General features: G+C 31.4%; 1 protein-coding gene across 1 annotated transcript in view; it reads left to right on the forward strand.

The window, feature by feature from the left end:
* The window catches only part of LOC148280684 (aminopeptidase N-like), a 44,428-nt gene that overhangs the window by 24,892 nt on the left and 1,591 nt on the right, over positions 1-17,945 (forward strand). Inside the window, 3 exon segments of the mRNA XM_088227993.1 lie at positions 11,633-12,330; positions 16,392-16,550; positions 17,491-17,784. Coding sequence (XP_088084119.1) covers positions 11,639-12,330; positions 16,392-16,550; positions 17,491-17,784 — 1,145 coding nt within the window. The 5' untranslated portion in view covers positions 11,633-11,638.

Raw genomic sequence — 17,945 nt, forward strand, 5'->3', positions numbered from 1 at the left:
GAAATGTTCATGAAAATATTCAGTTTTTTCTTTTTTTCTTTTTGCGCCACACCGAGTTAAACCCGGACCTTCCGTGCGCGAGTCTGGCGTCTTAACCACTTTGCCAGGGAGATCAATAATTCCCTATCAGCACAATTATTGACGGCATGAATCTTAAAATGATGTAGACTAAAAATTAAAAGAATGTCAATGTTTTATTTTATTTTGTTAATTAAATTAAAGAATGAAAAGAGGCACAGTGTCATTGTTACTTCAGAAAATATTTATGACTGGATGGCACAAGTGAGTACCTAAGTTGATCCTTTGTTTTCGCGAATGAATAGATGAAAAGTTTTTTTGAATTCTGCCACTTTTATTTCCGGGTGCGTTGTGTGAGACGGTATTGGTGCCAATTGAATAAATAAATAATAATTTATACTTGATACCAGCAAAATTTTCGTTCAAATTTTTTTTTCTTTTTATTTTTTTTTAAACTACGAGGATGTTCAGTGTTACGGTAAAATGAAAACAAAAAATATTTTCTTTAAAAGAGTTTAAATCAGAGCATTTAATTGTAAAACAAAGTTTCTCGAAAATGATAAAAATGCACTTCTTTGAACTACGTCACAAGTTCTTCCGAATCAACCAATGATAGATTTTCGGTTCCCGGGAAGCCGACTCGCCACTCAGGACAACTCGTTGACGACAGCTTGTGACGTCACATGCGGAGAAATTTCAAAATTACAAAAAATGAAAACATCATTAATCACGATACATAAAAATATAAAAAGCTTTTTGGATTTGTTTAATAGTTAATTAAAATTTAAAAAAAAACTAAATTTCTGACTGAAATTTGAATGTGCAATTCGCGGATAGTTTTCAAATAATCAGGGATCGTAAATGCGAAACGCCTTAGTAATGTTTGTTTACTTGTTAGACAAATTACTAAGAGATTCGCCTTCTGCTGATATATCTTAAGAGTCATGTCTCAAAATCGGATTTTAACAACAATATTTTCACGGCATCCAAATGTTTGCTGACAAGGACTGGATTTTATGCTCTTGAGCAAGCATGGGCATCTTTCTAGTCTGGTTTGAGATTGCCATTTTTCCTCCGAATTGAGAGCCGGAATGTCAAAATAACCATCACAAAACGTGTGTAGGTTTTAGTAGTCAACGAACACCGTATAAAAATAAATCACAATTATTAAATCAATTTTTTTTAAAAATATGATCGATCTGGATTGAAATAAGTTTTGGTCCAGTAAAATTCTAATCAACGGTATACGAGTACATCCTACTGACGCGCTCTAGATTAAAATTATTTTTTTGTACTTGTGAATTTTATTTTTTCCCTCTAAAACTGGATTTAACGCTTTACATGCTTACGCTTCTTTAGGTTAAAAAACTGATGATTTTTTTTTTACTAGGCTTTAGTTTATTCAAAATGTTATTTCTTTTATAGCCTCTTTATATTTTTTTATCCCAACTACATTGCTAAACATTGTTTTTATTTCTTCATACTGTACTGGAAAAAAATGTTGTTTATTCTCGTGTTTTATGTAACTCTTATGTATGTAAAAGTCTTATGGGTGTGAATATTAAATAAAAAAAATATATTTAGTTAAAAACAAAAATTGTTTTCAGGCGTTGCCTACTATGTGAAATAATTCAGTCAGACGAATCTCTTCACAACAATAAAGGTTTCAGCTTTTTAACTTAACTTAAATCAACAGATGGAAGAATTGAAGAAATATGGATGTTCAAACATAGTCAAAATGGTGAATGTTACACAGTGTGTAAAGTGGCCACTTAAACCAGCCAATGACAGGTCATAAGCCCTGTAAATGCCTAGACTTCCATATTCCCTTATTTAAGGTATTCTCCATCCCTGTTGTAATTTGTTAAAAACACGTACTAAAAAAACTTTATTCGGCGGAATTAAGAGGCGCTGGATTGACATGGGAAGCGAGAGTTCTGGCTGGCGATAGGGTCTCCTGGAGGCAACTAGTGATGTCCACATGCTCCACTTAGAAGCGGATGTGGAAAAGAAGAAGAAGACTAAAGAAAATCTTTTTTTTTTTACTTTTTAAATCATTTTCGTGTTTTGTTTGTGAGTATTCATGTAAATCATTAAAGTTCAACTAGAAAAAATATTTTCAACAAGACACATACTCGTATCTACTAACGCACTCTAGATTGAAAGTATGTAATTGAATACGACACGATATCTTGATGATCATCGGAAAGTATAATTTATTCTTCTTCTTCTTCTTTGAAGAGACCCTAAGATCCGTGTTACAGAAAACTAGTTGTTCTCCTGAGATGATGAGGTCCAACTGCTCGTCTATCCCTCGGGTGGTCCTCCTGGCGGATGTTGTCCAGATGGAGTTTTATTGGCTAATGTGTACACACGTCTATCATTGTTCATGTTCATTCTGCCCACATGGTCCCTCCAGTATCTTCGTTTGGGTCTGCTCCATCGCACAATATTCTTTATTTCACACGTATCTCTAGTTATAGTATTCTGGATTTGGTCACGGAGCGCTTTTCCATGAATATACCTTAAAACCTTCATTTCTGCAGTTTTAAGTAGTCCCTTGGTATGAACAGTGTCAGCTCGCGCTTTCACAGCATACGCCATGATGGGTCTCATACATGTCTTGCATATTCTGACCTTGCTATCGATACGCATATCTATATTTTTCCATATTACATTCCTCAGACACCCCGACACAATTGATGATTCGTTGACCTGTCCTCTGACTTCAGTGTAACAATCCCTAAGACTTGAGATTTCTACTCCCAGGTATTGAAAACTCGTGACCTGTTCCACTGGCTTGTTGTCAATAGTCAGCTTACACCTTCATAGGTTGTTTGGATATTGTAAGACTTTTTGTTTTGTGATATTGACATGTTTAGTCTTTATGATACTAAGTGGAACTTATACAGCATAGATCTGTAGGTAATTCTCAGATTTGGCTATAGTTTATTTATTAAACACTGCATATACTTATCCATTTTATGTAAGGGCGGGCACATTTTCTTAGGGTAATTTCTTCCTACCTTCTCGAACCATTCAGTTTGAGAAAGTAAGAATGTTTATGATTTATTTTATTAATTTATAAAAACAAATAAGTTTGCGGACATATTCTACATATTTATACAGAATCTCATAATTTTATGCAAAATTTGAAACAAAAATGAACTAAAAATCTTTACTTTGTTATGAAGAAAGGAGAGAAGATGGAGGGGAACAAAATGGAGAAAGTGAAAACTCAAATATTTGAATGGCGACATTTCAATCTTGATTTAAATGTAAACAAAAAAAGAGTATCTCTGATACCAGCGGGTAGATTATTCCACAATCCAGCAGCTACTACTGTAAAAAAGGAGGCAAAAAATTAGAGCGTTGAGTGGGTATTTGAAGGGTTATCTCGTCGCAAGAACAAAGAGATAGTCCATGTTGTTATAGAGGTTGCAAGGGAGCTCTCAAATAAACAAGCGAAGTGAGATTATTCAAAATATTGTGAAGAAGTGATATAATGTGTATGTTTCTTCATGATTAATGATTATAGCTGATTACATTTGCGTCATCCGCATAGAATATTAAATTAACTATTTGATTACCCATTTTGTAACCCAGTCCCAAGTTAATTTATGAAGAATCATTTTCTTGAAAAATGACGTCAAGCTCACTGATGATATTATTTATCTTAGCATTATGAAAAAAAAAAACATTCACGTATTCGATGTTTTGAGTTAGTGAAGGAATTTTGGTAGGATCAACACTCAACATTGCCCCCTTGTGGTTTAAAAGATAACTTCATTTACCATTTTAAAAGTTAAAAAAGCTTTGCCTAATAAGTTAATTGAATAAATTACGTTAGTAGCTCAATCACAAATAATTATCGACGCGCTAATGAGCGACGTGATAACAATTTCTCACCATGGTTGTTTTTTCGTATTTGTGATCACAATAGAACACCCGTGAACACCTAATATTAAATGTCAAAATATTTTCGTTTCGCGACGTATAATCCTGCTGCGCAATCACATATTTGAATTTCATCGGTGTAAATATGGAAAATATTCCAAAACTGCTATTTTCATTTAATTATTTATTATTTATCATGATTTTCATTGCATTAGCCGGCGGCAGCGATTGGCAAGCCAAATGTCAAGAAAAGCAGTCGCCATAGTAATTGTAATTTAATTTTCACTTTATTGTATTAGATACTACTTATTATTTTTCAAACGCAATATATTGTATTATTTTTTATAGTTAATGCCGATTTTTCGCCAATAAACTGTATTTATTTACGAAGAAAATAAAAAATAAACCACTCACGCGTTGACTTATGACTGCGATGGCTTAAGAATGTTAATTATTGTTCATTGTGATCGCTCAAATGCTTAGCATGTTTTTAAGCACGTCGATAGTTATTTGTGATTGTGTTACTGATGCATTTTACGTGCATCGATAAAGGTTTGATTCTTGCGACATTTTTTTCCACCAATGATTAACCATTCAAAATCAGTGACAAAGCCATTTTATCTATGATTATGAAAAAGTGCCACTCTCCCCTTAAGGATTACTTATTTAATTTATTACTATAGATTAACACTTCGCCTACTGCAGAAATATGTTAGTGAATACCTCTCAAAACACGAGCAGTTTGTTCACATAGAGAGGTAGTAGCGTGTTAAATTATATGGGAACTTATGTATCGATAATAATTTAGGATTTTTTTGGTATTATTTTGTATTTTATGTTTATTTAAATCAAATAAAAAAAAAAATTAGAATCACCCAAGTAATATAATTTTTTGACTGTATAGTTATTTGGATGGCCAAACAGAGACGAATGCATTCGTTTTAAATAAGGAAATATGGGAGCTGGGTAAATAACAAATTAAACTGAAAGTGCTGCTGGTTTGCAATTTTGGCACTAAAAGTGGGAAAAAGATAAAGTCGTCATTTATCCGAAACAGCTGAAACGGTTTTAAAAAAGCATGATACTGCAAAGAAGAACAATGAAGTTTGGATATTATTAATTCGCAAATGAAACTGCTTCGTGAATTTGGTTCTAAAAAATAACAGTTTACAGCAGCGTGGGTAAAGCCATTTCTTGTTCTTGTTGCTTGAACCAGATTTTTTTCTAACGCTACTTCAAAACAGTTTTATCTGTTAAACGGTAACTGTTACTGATACTGTTTTGAAATAACCTAAACGCTTATCTTTAGGTCACACCGTGAAATACTTAAAAACATTTTTTTTTACACCACAATAGGCCGAATTGAATTCCGGGTGAATTACAGCACCAAACACCCAGGTTTGAGAAATCTTTTTTTTTATTTCAGGAGGAATTGAAACCGGGACCTTTTGCTCTTGTCAAACTTCTTAATAATTGATCATGTAAAAACTTATTTTAACATATCAGTTACTAATCAAAAATACTTTGTAAACTTCCAACTATTTGTACGACCAAGCGCTAATTGGTGGAACAAATAAGTGGAAGTCTACCAATTATTTTTTAATTTATAACTTATTTGTAAATATAAATTATCACATCATTACAATGGAATTCCATCAAGAATTGACAATAAATAATTATAATCAAATTCTTAATAATTTATTGTACCACGGTGGCCGATATTTACATTTACAATTGTCTGTATGCTTGAACACACACGTTGTGAGAATTAAAAAGTATAGTGTGTAAAAACCCCCAAAAAGTTATATATTGTATAATTATTCTCTTTTCTCGCGTACTGGTGCATGGGATACTGTTTTGGTATACAAACCTTAACGTATCTTGTATATTTTTGTTCCATAAAGGTAAGATGATCAGTCTTACGTTTCATGTGCCAGCCCAGGGCCTCGATTATGATGGGAAGATAAAATTTATCTTCAATTTTAATTACAAAGTATAATTAAGTTTTCTGTATGAAAAATATAATATGTTTACAATTTCTTTTTCTAAACATGTTCAATTACCGGTTACCGACGAAGATATTTAGAATTTTTATACAAATATACACACTTTCGTACATAAATATCGATTTTATTTTACACCATCTCAGTATGTACCGATGAAGATAGCCGTTCAAAATCGCAACCAAATATAATGAACAATTTCGGTGCAAAAACACGTTTACAAATAAATAATCCATATCAACCATGGGGTTGAGACCTGAGACCTCTTGGATAGAACACAAACTTGCTGATCATTAATTAAAATAATATTTAAATTTATTTAAATGGGTAGGTATAACGTCGTCATCATCATCATTCTCCTTTCCTCACCCAGTGGTGCATAGGGCAGTGTATGCTAAACCTATTAAGCTTATTTTGATAATCTGCTACATGAAGGTAATGTGATCAGAATTACGCTTTATGCCAGTCTACAAAAAATAAAGTTTTGTAGTTCAAACAGCCTTTAAAATCAATATTTCACGTCCCCCCTACCAGGAATTGAGCCCAGGATGACGAGAATGATAAACAAACGCGCCAACGTGGTTAAGTGTTTACCACACTATATCACAAGGGGGACTTATCTTCACTTGATTTACTCTTTTAGGATTTTAACCTCAGAGCAGCCATAGAGTCAAAAACATCCAGAGTTCTGGTTATAGACTTATTTCACACAGAACTTTATTCATTATTAGCCACAGAGCTTTTTTTTTTTTTTTGACAAAGCAATTATAAAGTTATTAATGTTTTGTACAAACATAGTTAATCAAAACGTTTCTACCTCTCTAATAAAGTGAAAAACTCGTGTTTAAAGAGGGAGTTCGTTTTACATTAATTTTTATATTTATATGTATACATATTTATTTTATTTTCATATTATTTTTACTATATGGAACAGATTACTTAAAATTAGTAATTATATATAAATATACACAATTTCCCACTGTATGGAGTTCAGGATAGGGTGGGTCTCATGTGTTTTTTAAAATTATATTTAAATGTTTTAAAATTTGCCATTGATTAAAAATTTCCGGAATTTTATTAAAGTTTTTTTTCTCAACTCTCTTTTTTATAAAAAATGATTTAAAGCCGCAGTTGTGTTGCATTTGTGTTTATGTTAACGGAGTTTAAATAAATATTTTATAATTTTATTTTAATGGGTATTATGAGGAATAAATATTTATTTAATGGGTTAATAATTGTAATTAAGTGTTAACCTGAATTTCGGAAGCATGAAAATTACTCTGTAATTTTCTACTATCTTCTACTTACTATTACGTACACACCCTTTCATTCACCCTTCCAATCACTCACTCATCCCCCGACTCACAACCTTATCTGAACTGAATTATCGTTTTATCAAAATATTATGTTGAAGTTCAATAAACCTACCACGATAAATGAATAGTCAGACGACAAAACTATTAACCATTTTTATAGTTTTAATTTTAGTTTTAGTTGTGTTTAATAGAGTTTTCGAACTTTTGACTTTTTAATTATGTTATTTATATCTTAAAAACGTTTTTTTTTTTTAAAAGTGTGGTAAAAAATTGTACCGTCAGGGAATTGCAATATAAATATTTTGTATTTTAAAATGATGCTAACTAAAAAAAACCCGCATTATAATCAAACCAATTTTTTTATTTTTTTTTTAAACTTAGTTGCAATCATAATTATAATTTTGGGGTTATAAAAGAGTAGTAATTTTTCACAACCAAACGAGTGACAGCTTTATTACTCCAAAATGGTAAAAACTACTAAAATATGCCAAAATATGTACCAAAAGTGATAAATTGCATAAAATTCATTCTTATATAGGAGATAAATTAGTTATTTTACACCTGGGAAAATTTGTATCGTTATCGTCAGGGAGCCAAAACAATGTGACTAACAAAAACAAATTATATTTTATGTTGAAATTTCAACAGTGACATTGTCCTATGCACCACTGGGTGCGGAAAAAGTAATAATGATGATGATGAATCTGATCCAACCAATATCGTGACGCATAAAGTTTTGTGAAGAGATAAAAAAGTATATTAGTTGTGTAATTTGATACATAATGTTCGCCCTAAATATTACATATAATGTTTGTATGCTGTAGTTAAAAAGCGAAATAAGTTTTTGTTTAAATACTGAAAAAAAGCTCAAAGCTTTCCGGAGTTGCATCCTGAAATTCGATATCCCCCTCTCAAATTACTTGAACACCTGCTAAAGTCCCCGCAGCTTAGAGCCAAGCTTTACTCAAAGCTCTGCTGCAACTTGTTTTCCGTTTTTAGCACGGTTGTTTAAGTAAAAAAATCATAATTTTGCTCGGTAGACAAACGCACTGACCATTACACTACGAAGCCGCCAAAAATATTAGCTGGCTATAACAAAATTTTGAAATATTAAAAAAAAAGTTTAAGATATTTTTGTATCCGTTTTTTATGATTTGTTAAAAATTTTGAAAGATGAATTTTGCCGGGTATGCTAATAGTTCTCTCATAAGCATTCGTATGTGATTTTTAAAATAAATATATTTGTAATAATTTTCACGAATCATTTTGTTGTAAATAAACGCGTTAGAAAATGAGAAACAGGTTGTAACAGAGGGAGGTTCGAACCTCGGACCACTGGAGCCGGAGTCCACGATACTACTACGCGACTACAATTTCAATATATCTTTTACCAAGAGAGCTGAAACCGTCATTGATGCGGGCGAGATTCATTCCACTTAAAAATAAATAAATTATAAACCCTTACGGTAACATTAATTTACCAAATTATTTTTATTGTGGCCTTTATCAACTCTTTGTCTTCACAAAAATCAACAGATATGAGAATTCAAGAAATATTAATTTTCAAGCATAGGCAGAATGGTGAATGTTACACAGTGTGAATTTTTAACTTAAAATAGCCTTTTACACAATTTAAAATTTGTGCCAAAGATAGATTTACACACTTTTAAGACTTATGGTTTTCACATAAGTCGTGTCCTTTTTTTCCGAATTTAAAAATGAGCACCAAAAGTTAACCCAAATTATAAAAGTTACATCCCATTCAAAAGGAAATTTTACGTTCTACAAGATGTTGTATCTGATTTTACATTTTACATATTATTTTATTTGACTACAAGCCTTCAAATCATAATGTCAAACAGTCGGAAGTGAGCATTTTAGACGCCTTTTTCTGTTCGCGTTCAATCGAGGGAATAAAGCTACCAAAGCTGCTCGCGATATTTGCGCAGTGTATGGTGAAGATGCTTTGAATTATTGACTAATTTATTTGAAATATTGTGTTGTGACCTCTTGTTCTCTTTATTTGGAAAAAAGGACACAGCTAACACCCAATACAAAAGACATACTTACTTTTGACAGGCTCAAAAGACTTTAGAACTTTGTCACGCATTTCGCTTGGGTACCAATTTATTAAAGCTCGTAATATATCTCGTAGTTGCAAATTCCATAAAGATGCGAGTTGAATGATTAATGTTGTTATTCTCTTTGTGACAGTCGCTAGAGAAATTAACAAGGATATCCTAATTAGCTTTCTTGAAAGCTTGCGCAGGACATTTCGCATTAAATATTAATGAGCTAACTTAATTTGTTACGTGATGCCCACCTGAAAAAGGGATTCTTCCATTTTGCGTTTAACACCGCAAAGCACATAGAGAAACCAAGAGTCTCTTTCTGCTCCCTAATTCTGTTTTAATATTAATTGACTGCTGAGAACCTTTTGATAATTTCAGTTTACATAATTTAACATTTAACATATGTTTTAAGATAAAATTAACAGAAACGCTGTTAAAGTGTGGCCACAGCGTAAAAAAGGAAGCAGGAATTAAATCAAAAGAAAATAACATTATTTAATCTGATCCTCTACCTACCTCTCTTATCCCTTTTTTGAGAATGTGAAGCCAGGACGAAAACCAGAAAAAATTAAACACATGAACGCATGTGATGTATTTAAGGTATCTCTTTGTAATTTGGTGAGATTAGAAATATTTGCGTTTTAGTTTATGAATTTTTAATCCTTAACAAATGAACATGAGTGATGAACGACTAACTAAAATTGAACATGTTAAATATTTAGGACTAACAAAAGATAAATAATTGACATGGGAAATTCATATCAGCAATTTAATTAGCAAAGTGGCGACATTATCGAACCTTTTTTAAATATCAAAAATTTTGTTCCAAAAACGGAAAAAAATAAAATGTATGAAGCCTATGTAAAAACTAAAATGTGTTATATGCAACTACTATGGGGAACAGGATATCAAAATGACATAAACAGACTACAAAGACAACAAGATAAAATATTTAATTCAGTATATGACCTTTCCTATCTAACAGCAATTAGAGAACTCTTTAAACAAACTAAGCAATTAAATATAACGGAACTCTTTCAACTAGAATCGTTAAAATTTATCCATAAATTAGCCACTAATGTAATTGTAGACGAAGAACTAAAGCTTGTCAAAAATGTAGTAAACATGGACATAATACGAGAATATCAGAAAAATATCATAAACAACTTTCTAAAACAAGACAAGGACAGTCGAGATAAACAAACCGGGGACTGAAATTATGCAATAAACACTAGACAAAACTAAACAAAAAATTCAGACAAACTTTTCAAAAGATGTAAAAAATATTATTTTGAACAACAGAGTATAAATAAAAAAGGTAATTATTATTTTTGAAAAATGAATGTAATAATCCGTAAGAGTTCATCAATAAATTTTCAAATAAAAAAACAGTCATGTTCTGAAACTGTTTTTTGAATTAATTTAAATGATTTTACACAATCTACGATACTTAGTGCTTCAAATTTTAATTTTAAACAATAAATTAGTTATCCTAACTTATAAATCGTATTACAGTTTTTTTTATATTTATAAATTTATTTAAAAAAAACGAAAATTTGCCTTTTTATAATTCACCATAATATTTTATTTTTTTAAAGTTGGAGAAAATTAGAGAAAAGGAATCAAGTTGGGATAACGTGGGGTAGAGTGGGGTTCGAATGATTTGTCCCACTGAAAATTCTTTAGGCTTTGTGGGTAACAAATTGTAAAATGTATTTAAAAAAATCAAATAAACGCTGTACTGCAGCACTGAAACTGAACCGCGGTCCCGAAACTGAACCACGGGACCATAATCCGTTCGAATAAAAAAGATTATCTCTTAACTAAATTTCTCAAAGTGCACAACACCCATTATCAATATGATTTTTAGATTGGAAATATGTGATCAATGACTAAAGAGGCCTTCTCATTGTTTTCAGAGTTATTATTAGATTCTCCCAGTTGAAAAAAAAAAAAAAAAAAACTATTCAGGAAACATACAGTACTATTGTTTTTTTAGTATACAAAATCAGACTTAACTCTAATGGACCAGTGAAGTTAAATAAAGCGTTAAGATGAAAAATTCATTGTTCTTTTGAAACTATTTATTTTTGTTAGGAAACGATCAAATCTGAATTCAATATTTATATCTAACGGTTACTTAATATTTCACTTGGAAAAGTCAAAATATGTAAATTATGCTAGAACATTAATTATTTACTTTTGAAAGTAAATCACAGTTTAAACCAATTAGATTACAACTTTACTGTTATAATTACTAATTTATTTTTCCTATTTCACTTAGCAAAAAACATTAAGTTTCTAATTTCTTAACGTTTTGTTACAGATTGTGATGACACAGGCTCGAGAGCCACTCAACATAATGGACGGTGTCCCTCCATCAATCTCCTTCCCAACAAAGACCAAAAAAGGACACCACGTATCTAAAAGTCTAGCCTTTACTATTATCATAATTTACATAATTTCAATAGTGGCCACAGGGTTTATAGTGTACAACTTCGTGGCTTGTCCACAGATAGACATTAAAAACAAAATACACTTCTTATGTAACAAAACTTCGGATGAAGCCACGACTAGTACAAATCTTCCACAAAAAGACTTGTTCAGAAAAGCTTTCGAGCAAGATAAAAATAAAGTAAATGTGCGGCTCCCGAAATCAATCAATCCAATCAAATACCATATAGAACTGACTCCTTACATCTACGAAGGAAACTTCACGTTTCATGGTGAAGTTAGAATCGTTGTTCAAGTATTAGAAAATACGAAGAACGTAACTTTACACGCAGCTGAACTGGTATTTATTTCTGCTGAAGTAAAGGCTCTAAATGGAAGTAAATCTGATCAAAAAAATGTTGAAGTTGTCAGTGAAACAACAGATACCGATAAAGAATTTTATATTCTTCATCTTAACGACTCTTTGAAGAAAGGATATTTCTACCAAGTTTATCTTACGTACACTGGGATTCTTAATGACGATCTGCACGGGTTCTATAGAAGTTCATATAAAGTTGGAAACAATAGAAGGTAATTAATATTTTATTACTTATAGTAAATATATAATTGCTAAATATTTTATAAATATTATCCTTTTTTTATTTATTTTTATTTATTAATAACAAATAAAAATACATTTTTTTTACATTTGTCAAATATATATTTACATTAACGTTTCTCATTACGTAAAAGAAATAAACAATTCTTGTGTACATTATGGGGAGTGATGTCTTACAATAGTTTATTTTAATTAAATTATAAAAAAGATATAAACGATGTTTTCAATTAGTGTTACATAAAGAAGAATTATAGATGTAATTTTTCAATTCTTTCTTAAATGTATTGTATTCTTTATTATATTTGTTCATTTCATAAAAGAAAAATTTTCCTTTGTAAGTATAATGATGTTGTGCAGTAGTTGTTTTTAATTTAGGAATCAAGATATTACCACCTGTTCTAGGTCGCGTACTTTTGAGACCTAGAAATACTACTATTTATTTTATCTTTATGTATTTGAAGCAGACAATTATTTTTATATCTATAACCATATTTTTTAAAAATAATTGAACAGTGGGAAAAGAAGACGTTTTTTTCAAAATAACTTTCATAGATAATTTTCCTATTTTTCAACCGGTAAAATATTTGTTTTAAAACCACCACCCCATCTGATTATTCCGTACTGTAATACGGATTGGGCGAATGCAAAGTAAATTGATTTTAATTTTTCGATGGTTAATATATTCCTTAATCTATACATATATAAGTTTTCTCATTTCATTTTCTCATTCGTTGTAAATTTATTTCTTAAAAAATAAAAGGTCAAGGGATCCATCACCTCAATACAAGTTAAACGATATTTCGTTGCTACTAATGAAAACAAAATATAATAATGAACAATAAAATATCTTTCTTTAATTTGTTAACCATAATGTTGAAAGAGTGCTTTTTAGTTTACTTTTTAGTATGAACACTTGACACATTATCTGCTCTGCTCAATGTTTATTTTTTGTAAATTTATTCACACGAATTCCACTCGTCCATGCACTTTGTAGCTGCAAGACGATTGGTAATCTTGCTTTAATATGTTAATGTTATTTAAATTTAAATTTTGTAAATGGGGCACATAATTTTAACAGTCCATGCGTTCAGTGCCTGCAAGACTTGTTATAATCTAACTCCCATTTCTAAAAATTAGTTCTTTTTTAAAAAATATTTTAATGTCATTCAAACAATAAACTTCATCGTCAAATTAAAACACAATGTAAATGGGGGTTAGATTACTTACCATGGTTAGGTCCATGCGCTCTGAAGCTGTAAGACGTGCTGTAATCTAGCTCCTAAATGTTGTAATTGAATTAGATCATAACTGGAAACAAGGAGCTAGAATCTCAATCGTCCATGCGCTCTGTAGCTGCAAGACGCGCTGGGATATTTTTTTTATTGCACAGCGACCTTGGGATGTTTTTCAAAAAAATAAAGCTAGTTTAATTATCCAACTATAAAAATACAAAAAGGAAAAATTGAAAAAAGTTCGTGGTTTATTCCATTTATAACCGATTTTTCAGATAAAATACTGTCGTTTTGTATCATTATTAAAATTAACATATTACAACTGAGATGAAAAACATTTTGGATAAGTATGTATATAAATCTAGACGTTTACAGGGCTTACGATCTGTCATTAGCTGATTTAAGAGGATAAACGATGCCAGACAATTTTGATAAATAGATATTTGATCATTGTTTTTCTGTCAATCCGAAAATTCCTCAAAAGACATTAATAGACAAAATCGACGTTTGGTTGTCCCGTTTTCTGCACCACAAAACTAAACCAATTTGGTTATTTTTTTAAAGAAAGACTATCAGAAAGAAAAATTTTCCATTTTTAAAAGTATTTATCATATTATTAAAAACTTATGATAAAAACAATAAAACTAAATAAATAAAACTTGGCGTTTTTTTGGGTTTATAAATGGTCTTAGCTCCCATAAGAAACAATTTATCAAAAAAGGCAAAACAGTAGAGCTATTTCAATAGTACACATTTATTTTTATTTATTTATTTAACTTTTTGTGTCGTCTTGTAATGTTATTTGCACAGTGGCGGGCTTATTGTCAAATGGCAATTTCTTCCAACCAACCAATAAAATAAAAGTTTAATTTTTATAATTCAAGTTACAGAACATATTCAATGGAAGAAAAAAAAGACTTAAAAGTTTAAAATATATAAAAATAGAAATAAACGTATTTGTTAATAAATTACCTTAAATCAAAACTATTACTCAATGAGAAAAAGGAAAAAAGAGGAAAGAGGAAAGAGGAAAAAGGAAAGGAAGAGAGATTAAGGAAGAGAAAGGAGATGTTTCATGGGACGTGATTTAAACAGAGATAATGTAGTAACATCTTTGATGGTGGATGGGAAATGATTCCACAGTCGAGCCGCATGGACACTATATGAGTTGGAGAAGAAAGAGGAATTGTGGATGGGTATTAAGAAAGTGCCTTGAGAATTAGAACGAAGAGGTAAACCATGAACTGATAAGTGTTGAAATTTTTCACGCAGGTATAAAGGAGCCTTAGGACTATGAAGTGCATTGAACAGAAGTGAGAGAGAAACATCCATAGCGTGTAAAAAAACCTATTGCTCTAGTGCCATAATATTGGGAGAAAATACGGGAATACGTTTGTATGAAGAAAAATTAGACCATATTTCCTCTTGAAAGGCCAATTTACACACTTTGTACTAATCACTATTCTACCTAATGGTTCAAATATAGGCAAAATGGCGAATGTTAAACAGTGAGTAAAATGGTCACTTAAACCAGCCATTGACAGGTGATAAAGCGCGTAAATGCCAAAAGTTCCATATATCATTTTTTTTAATGTTCTCCATCACTGTTGTAATAAATTGATCTTAATAAATCCCTAGGGGGTGAAATTTATCATTTGTCTAAAAAAGTTTGGAAAAACTAAAATATTTATCATTGAAATGTACAAAGGTATGCTGTTATCAGATTGTGCCACCAATTGAACGTAGTTATGCAGAAAGCAGCTAGTCCACAATTTTGAAAAAAAAAACAGATATTGGTGTTTTTGGGTGCTGTAAGGTCAATTATATGTTCTGCTTAAAGCAGTCAGGCATAGAAAAAAAAGTAATAATTACCTCATACAAAATCACCTTTTGAAAATATTTTAATATCAAAAAAAACATTTCTCAGTTTTCAGAAAATACCCACAGTATTAGAAAAATTAAAATGCTGATGGGAAGATACTCGTAAATGCCTCCAAAAATCCTTTTCTGTTAAATAAATTACAATGGAAAAATACACATGTGTTTTAATTTAATAAATTCGTGAATTTAAAAGTACCTTTATTTTTTAAAACATTTACTTTGTGGTCAAACATTTAACTAAATGACATGAAATATTTGTAGTTGTATTTGTATAATAAGAAAAGGTCTTTGAGATGGTTTGGTCACGTAGAACGAATGGACGATGAAAGAATGGTAAAACAAGTATTCATGGCGAAATTGAACGGTAACGTGAGACGAAGACGACCAAAGAAGACGTGGCATGATCAGATGAACCAAAATCTTAAGTCCGGTCATGTCAAAAGCAGACAGAACCGAAGGGCATGTATGACAAGATGTATGAATGTGGAAGAAGCTAAGGAATGTATGCCAGGATAGACGTGTGCGGCGGTCCATTCTCTCTGCCTACTCCTACGGGGAAATGGCATGATGGCAGTAGTAGTAGTAGAAGTAATAATTATGTTCGCGATCTGGCAATATTATGCGGCGATTTTGAAAGTGGGGCAAAGTAGGAGGTTTTTTGGACTTAGTCTGATGTACAAATATGATTCTACGTTGCTTCTGTATATCACAATTCTATGTAAAAAAATATTTCAACTTCTGGGTAGAATTAATTGTTTACTTTTCACAAAAGTGCTATTATCTCAGGTTTACTTTTCTATGGCTGGCTGCGTTCTGATGTTATTGTCAATTTTTATGTTCACTAATGTTCGAAGGCCGCAGGTTTTTTGAACGTGCTGATCTCAAGCTTTTTTCTCCAGTAAAAGTGTTTATGTTCTTAGATGGCTAGCGACTACTCAGTTCCAGCCAACAGATGCGCGCAGAGCTTTTCCTTGCTTTGATGAGCCCGCTTTGAAGGCGAAGTTCTCGATATCAATAGCTCACCCTAAAAACATGACGGCTATCTCCAACATGAATAAGATAAACGAGATCAACCATGTGTAAGTATATTACTATTGTTAATATGTCAAAATACGTAGAAAAAAAACAGTTTTATTTGCAGAACCACAGGCCAGGATGCCGAATTGCAGTGGTGAGTTAAAGCATAGATCACCCAGGATAGATCACCCAGGCTTGAAAAACATCAGATGGGTTTTTTATTGTGTTCTCAGAGGCCACCAAAACAATAATAATTTCATCGTTTATTACAACCAGCAATGTATTCAACTCTTGTGTGGCTGTGATGTCACACTAGTCTACATACGATACAAGACTTGATATATTTCTCTTATTTTTTTAAACGATGAAGTTGTATTTTTTGTGATCTTCAAATGGTCATTTTCACACCGGATTTGGAAAGTAAATTTGTAAGCTTTGCTGGATTGTTTATTTATTTAACCTTGCTACCCAAATAATGATGTCCGCAAATACAGCAATACATCTGTATTAGAGAGAGCACGAAGATGTAACACATAACAAGGAAGACAGAGACGCTTTTCTGTAGCCGGTGTTGTGTGAAACAAATTCAGTCGATTGTTGACAGCGATAGGGGACACATGCGTGAATTATGAGCGGCGTATTTATAATATTATTCTGTTGCAATAACATGTGTATATTTTTATAAATTATAAAAACGGAATTATTGAACTGTATATCTGCATGTTTTTTATCCAAATGTCTGAGTTTTAGAATATTCCGTATTTTGCTTGTGGTAACCCGATGTTACATCACCGCGCGCAAAGGGATTATTTAACACAGTCTTTTAAGAGTTAAATCAATTTTGTTAACTTTTAAAAGACTGTGGCTGGATTATGTTGGAGAAAAAAAAACTAAAGCGAAGATTAGTTATCCCAGTTGGAGATTTCTTTTACCTTTTAATGTTTTGACAACAATATTCAGAAAACTGCGTATTTTAAATTAAATTTGAAAGTTTATTTTCAGAAAAGGGTTACCTGACTATATGTGGTCACATTTTGCTGAATCTCTTCCGATGTCTACATATCTCGTCGCGTTCGTCGTGTCAGATTTTGTCAACCAAACTGTAGGAAACTTCTCAGTGTGGACCAGAGAGGCAGCTATTGAAACAGCAAACTACACCTTGGACAAAGGCCCAAAAATACTTAAGTTCTTCGAGGAGTTTTACCGAATAAAATATCCTTTACCGAAGATGGATATGGTTGCCTTGCCAGACTTTAGCGCCGGGGCTATGGAAAACTGGGGTCTTGTGACATTTAGGTAACAATTTTTTTAACTCTTGATATAACTATATCTCTCATTTATTTAAATGATGAAGTTTTATTTTTTGTAATCTCCAAATAGGCATTTTCACACCAGATTTGGAAAGCAAAATTTGAAAAAATTTGAAGAATTTTAATACAAAAAATATTTATCATTGC

The sequence above is a fragment of the Micrasema longulum genome, unplaced genomic scaffold, assembly GCF_059751315.1.
Source record: "Micrasema longulum isolate JH-2025_06_02 unplaced genomic scaffold, ASM5975131v1 h1tg000551l, whole genome shotgun sequence".
NCBI lineage: Eukaryota > Metazoa > Arthropoda > Insecta > Trichoptera > Brachycentridae > Micrasema > Micrasema longulum.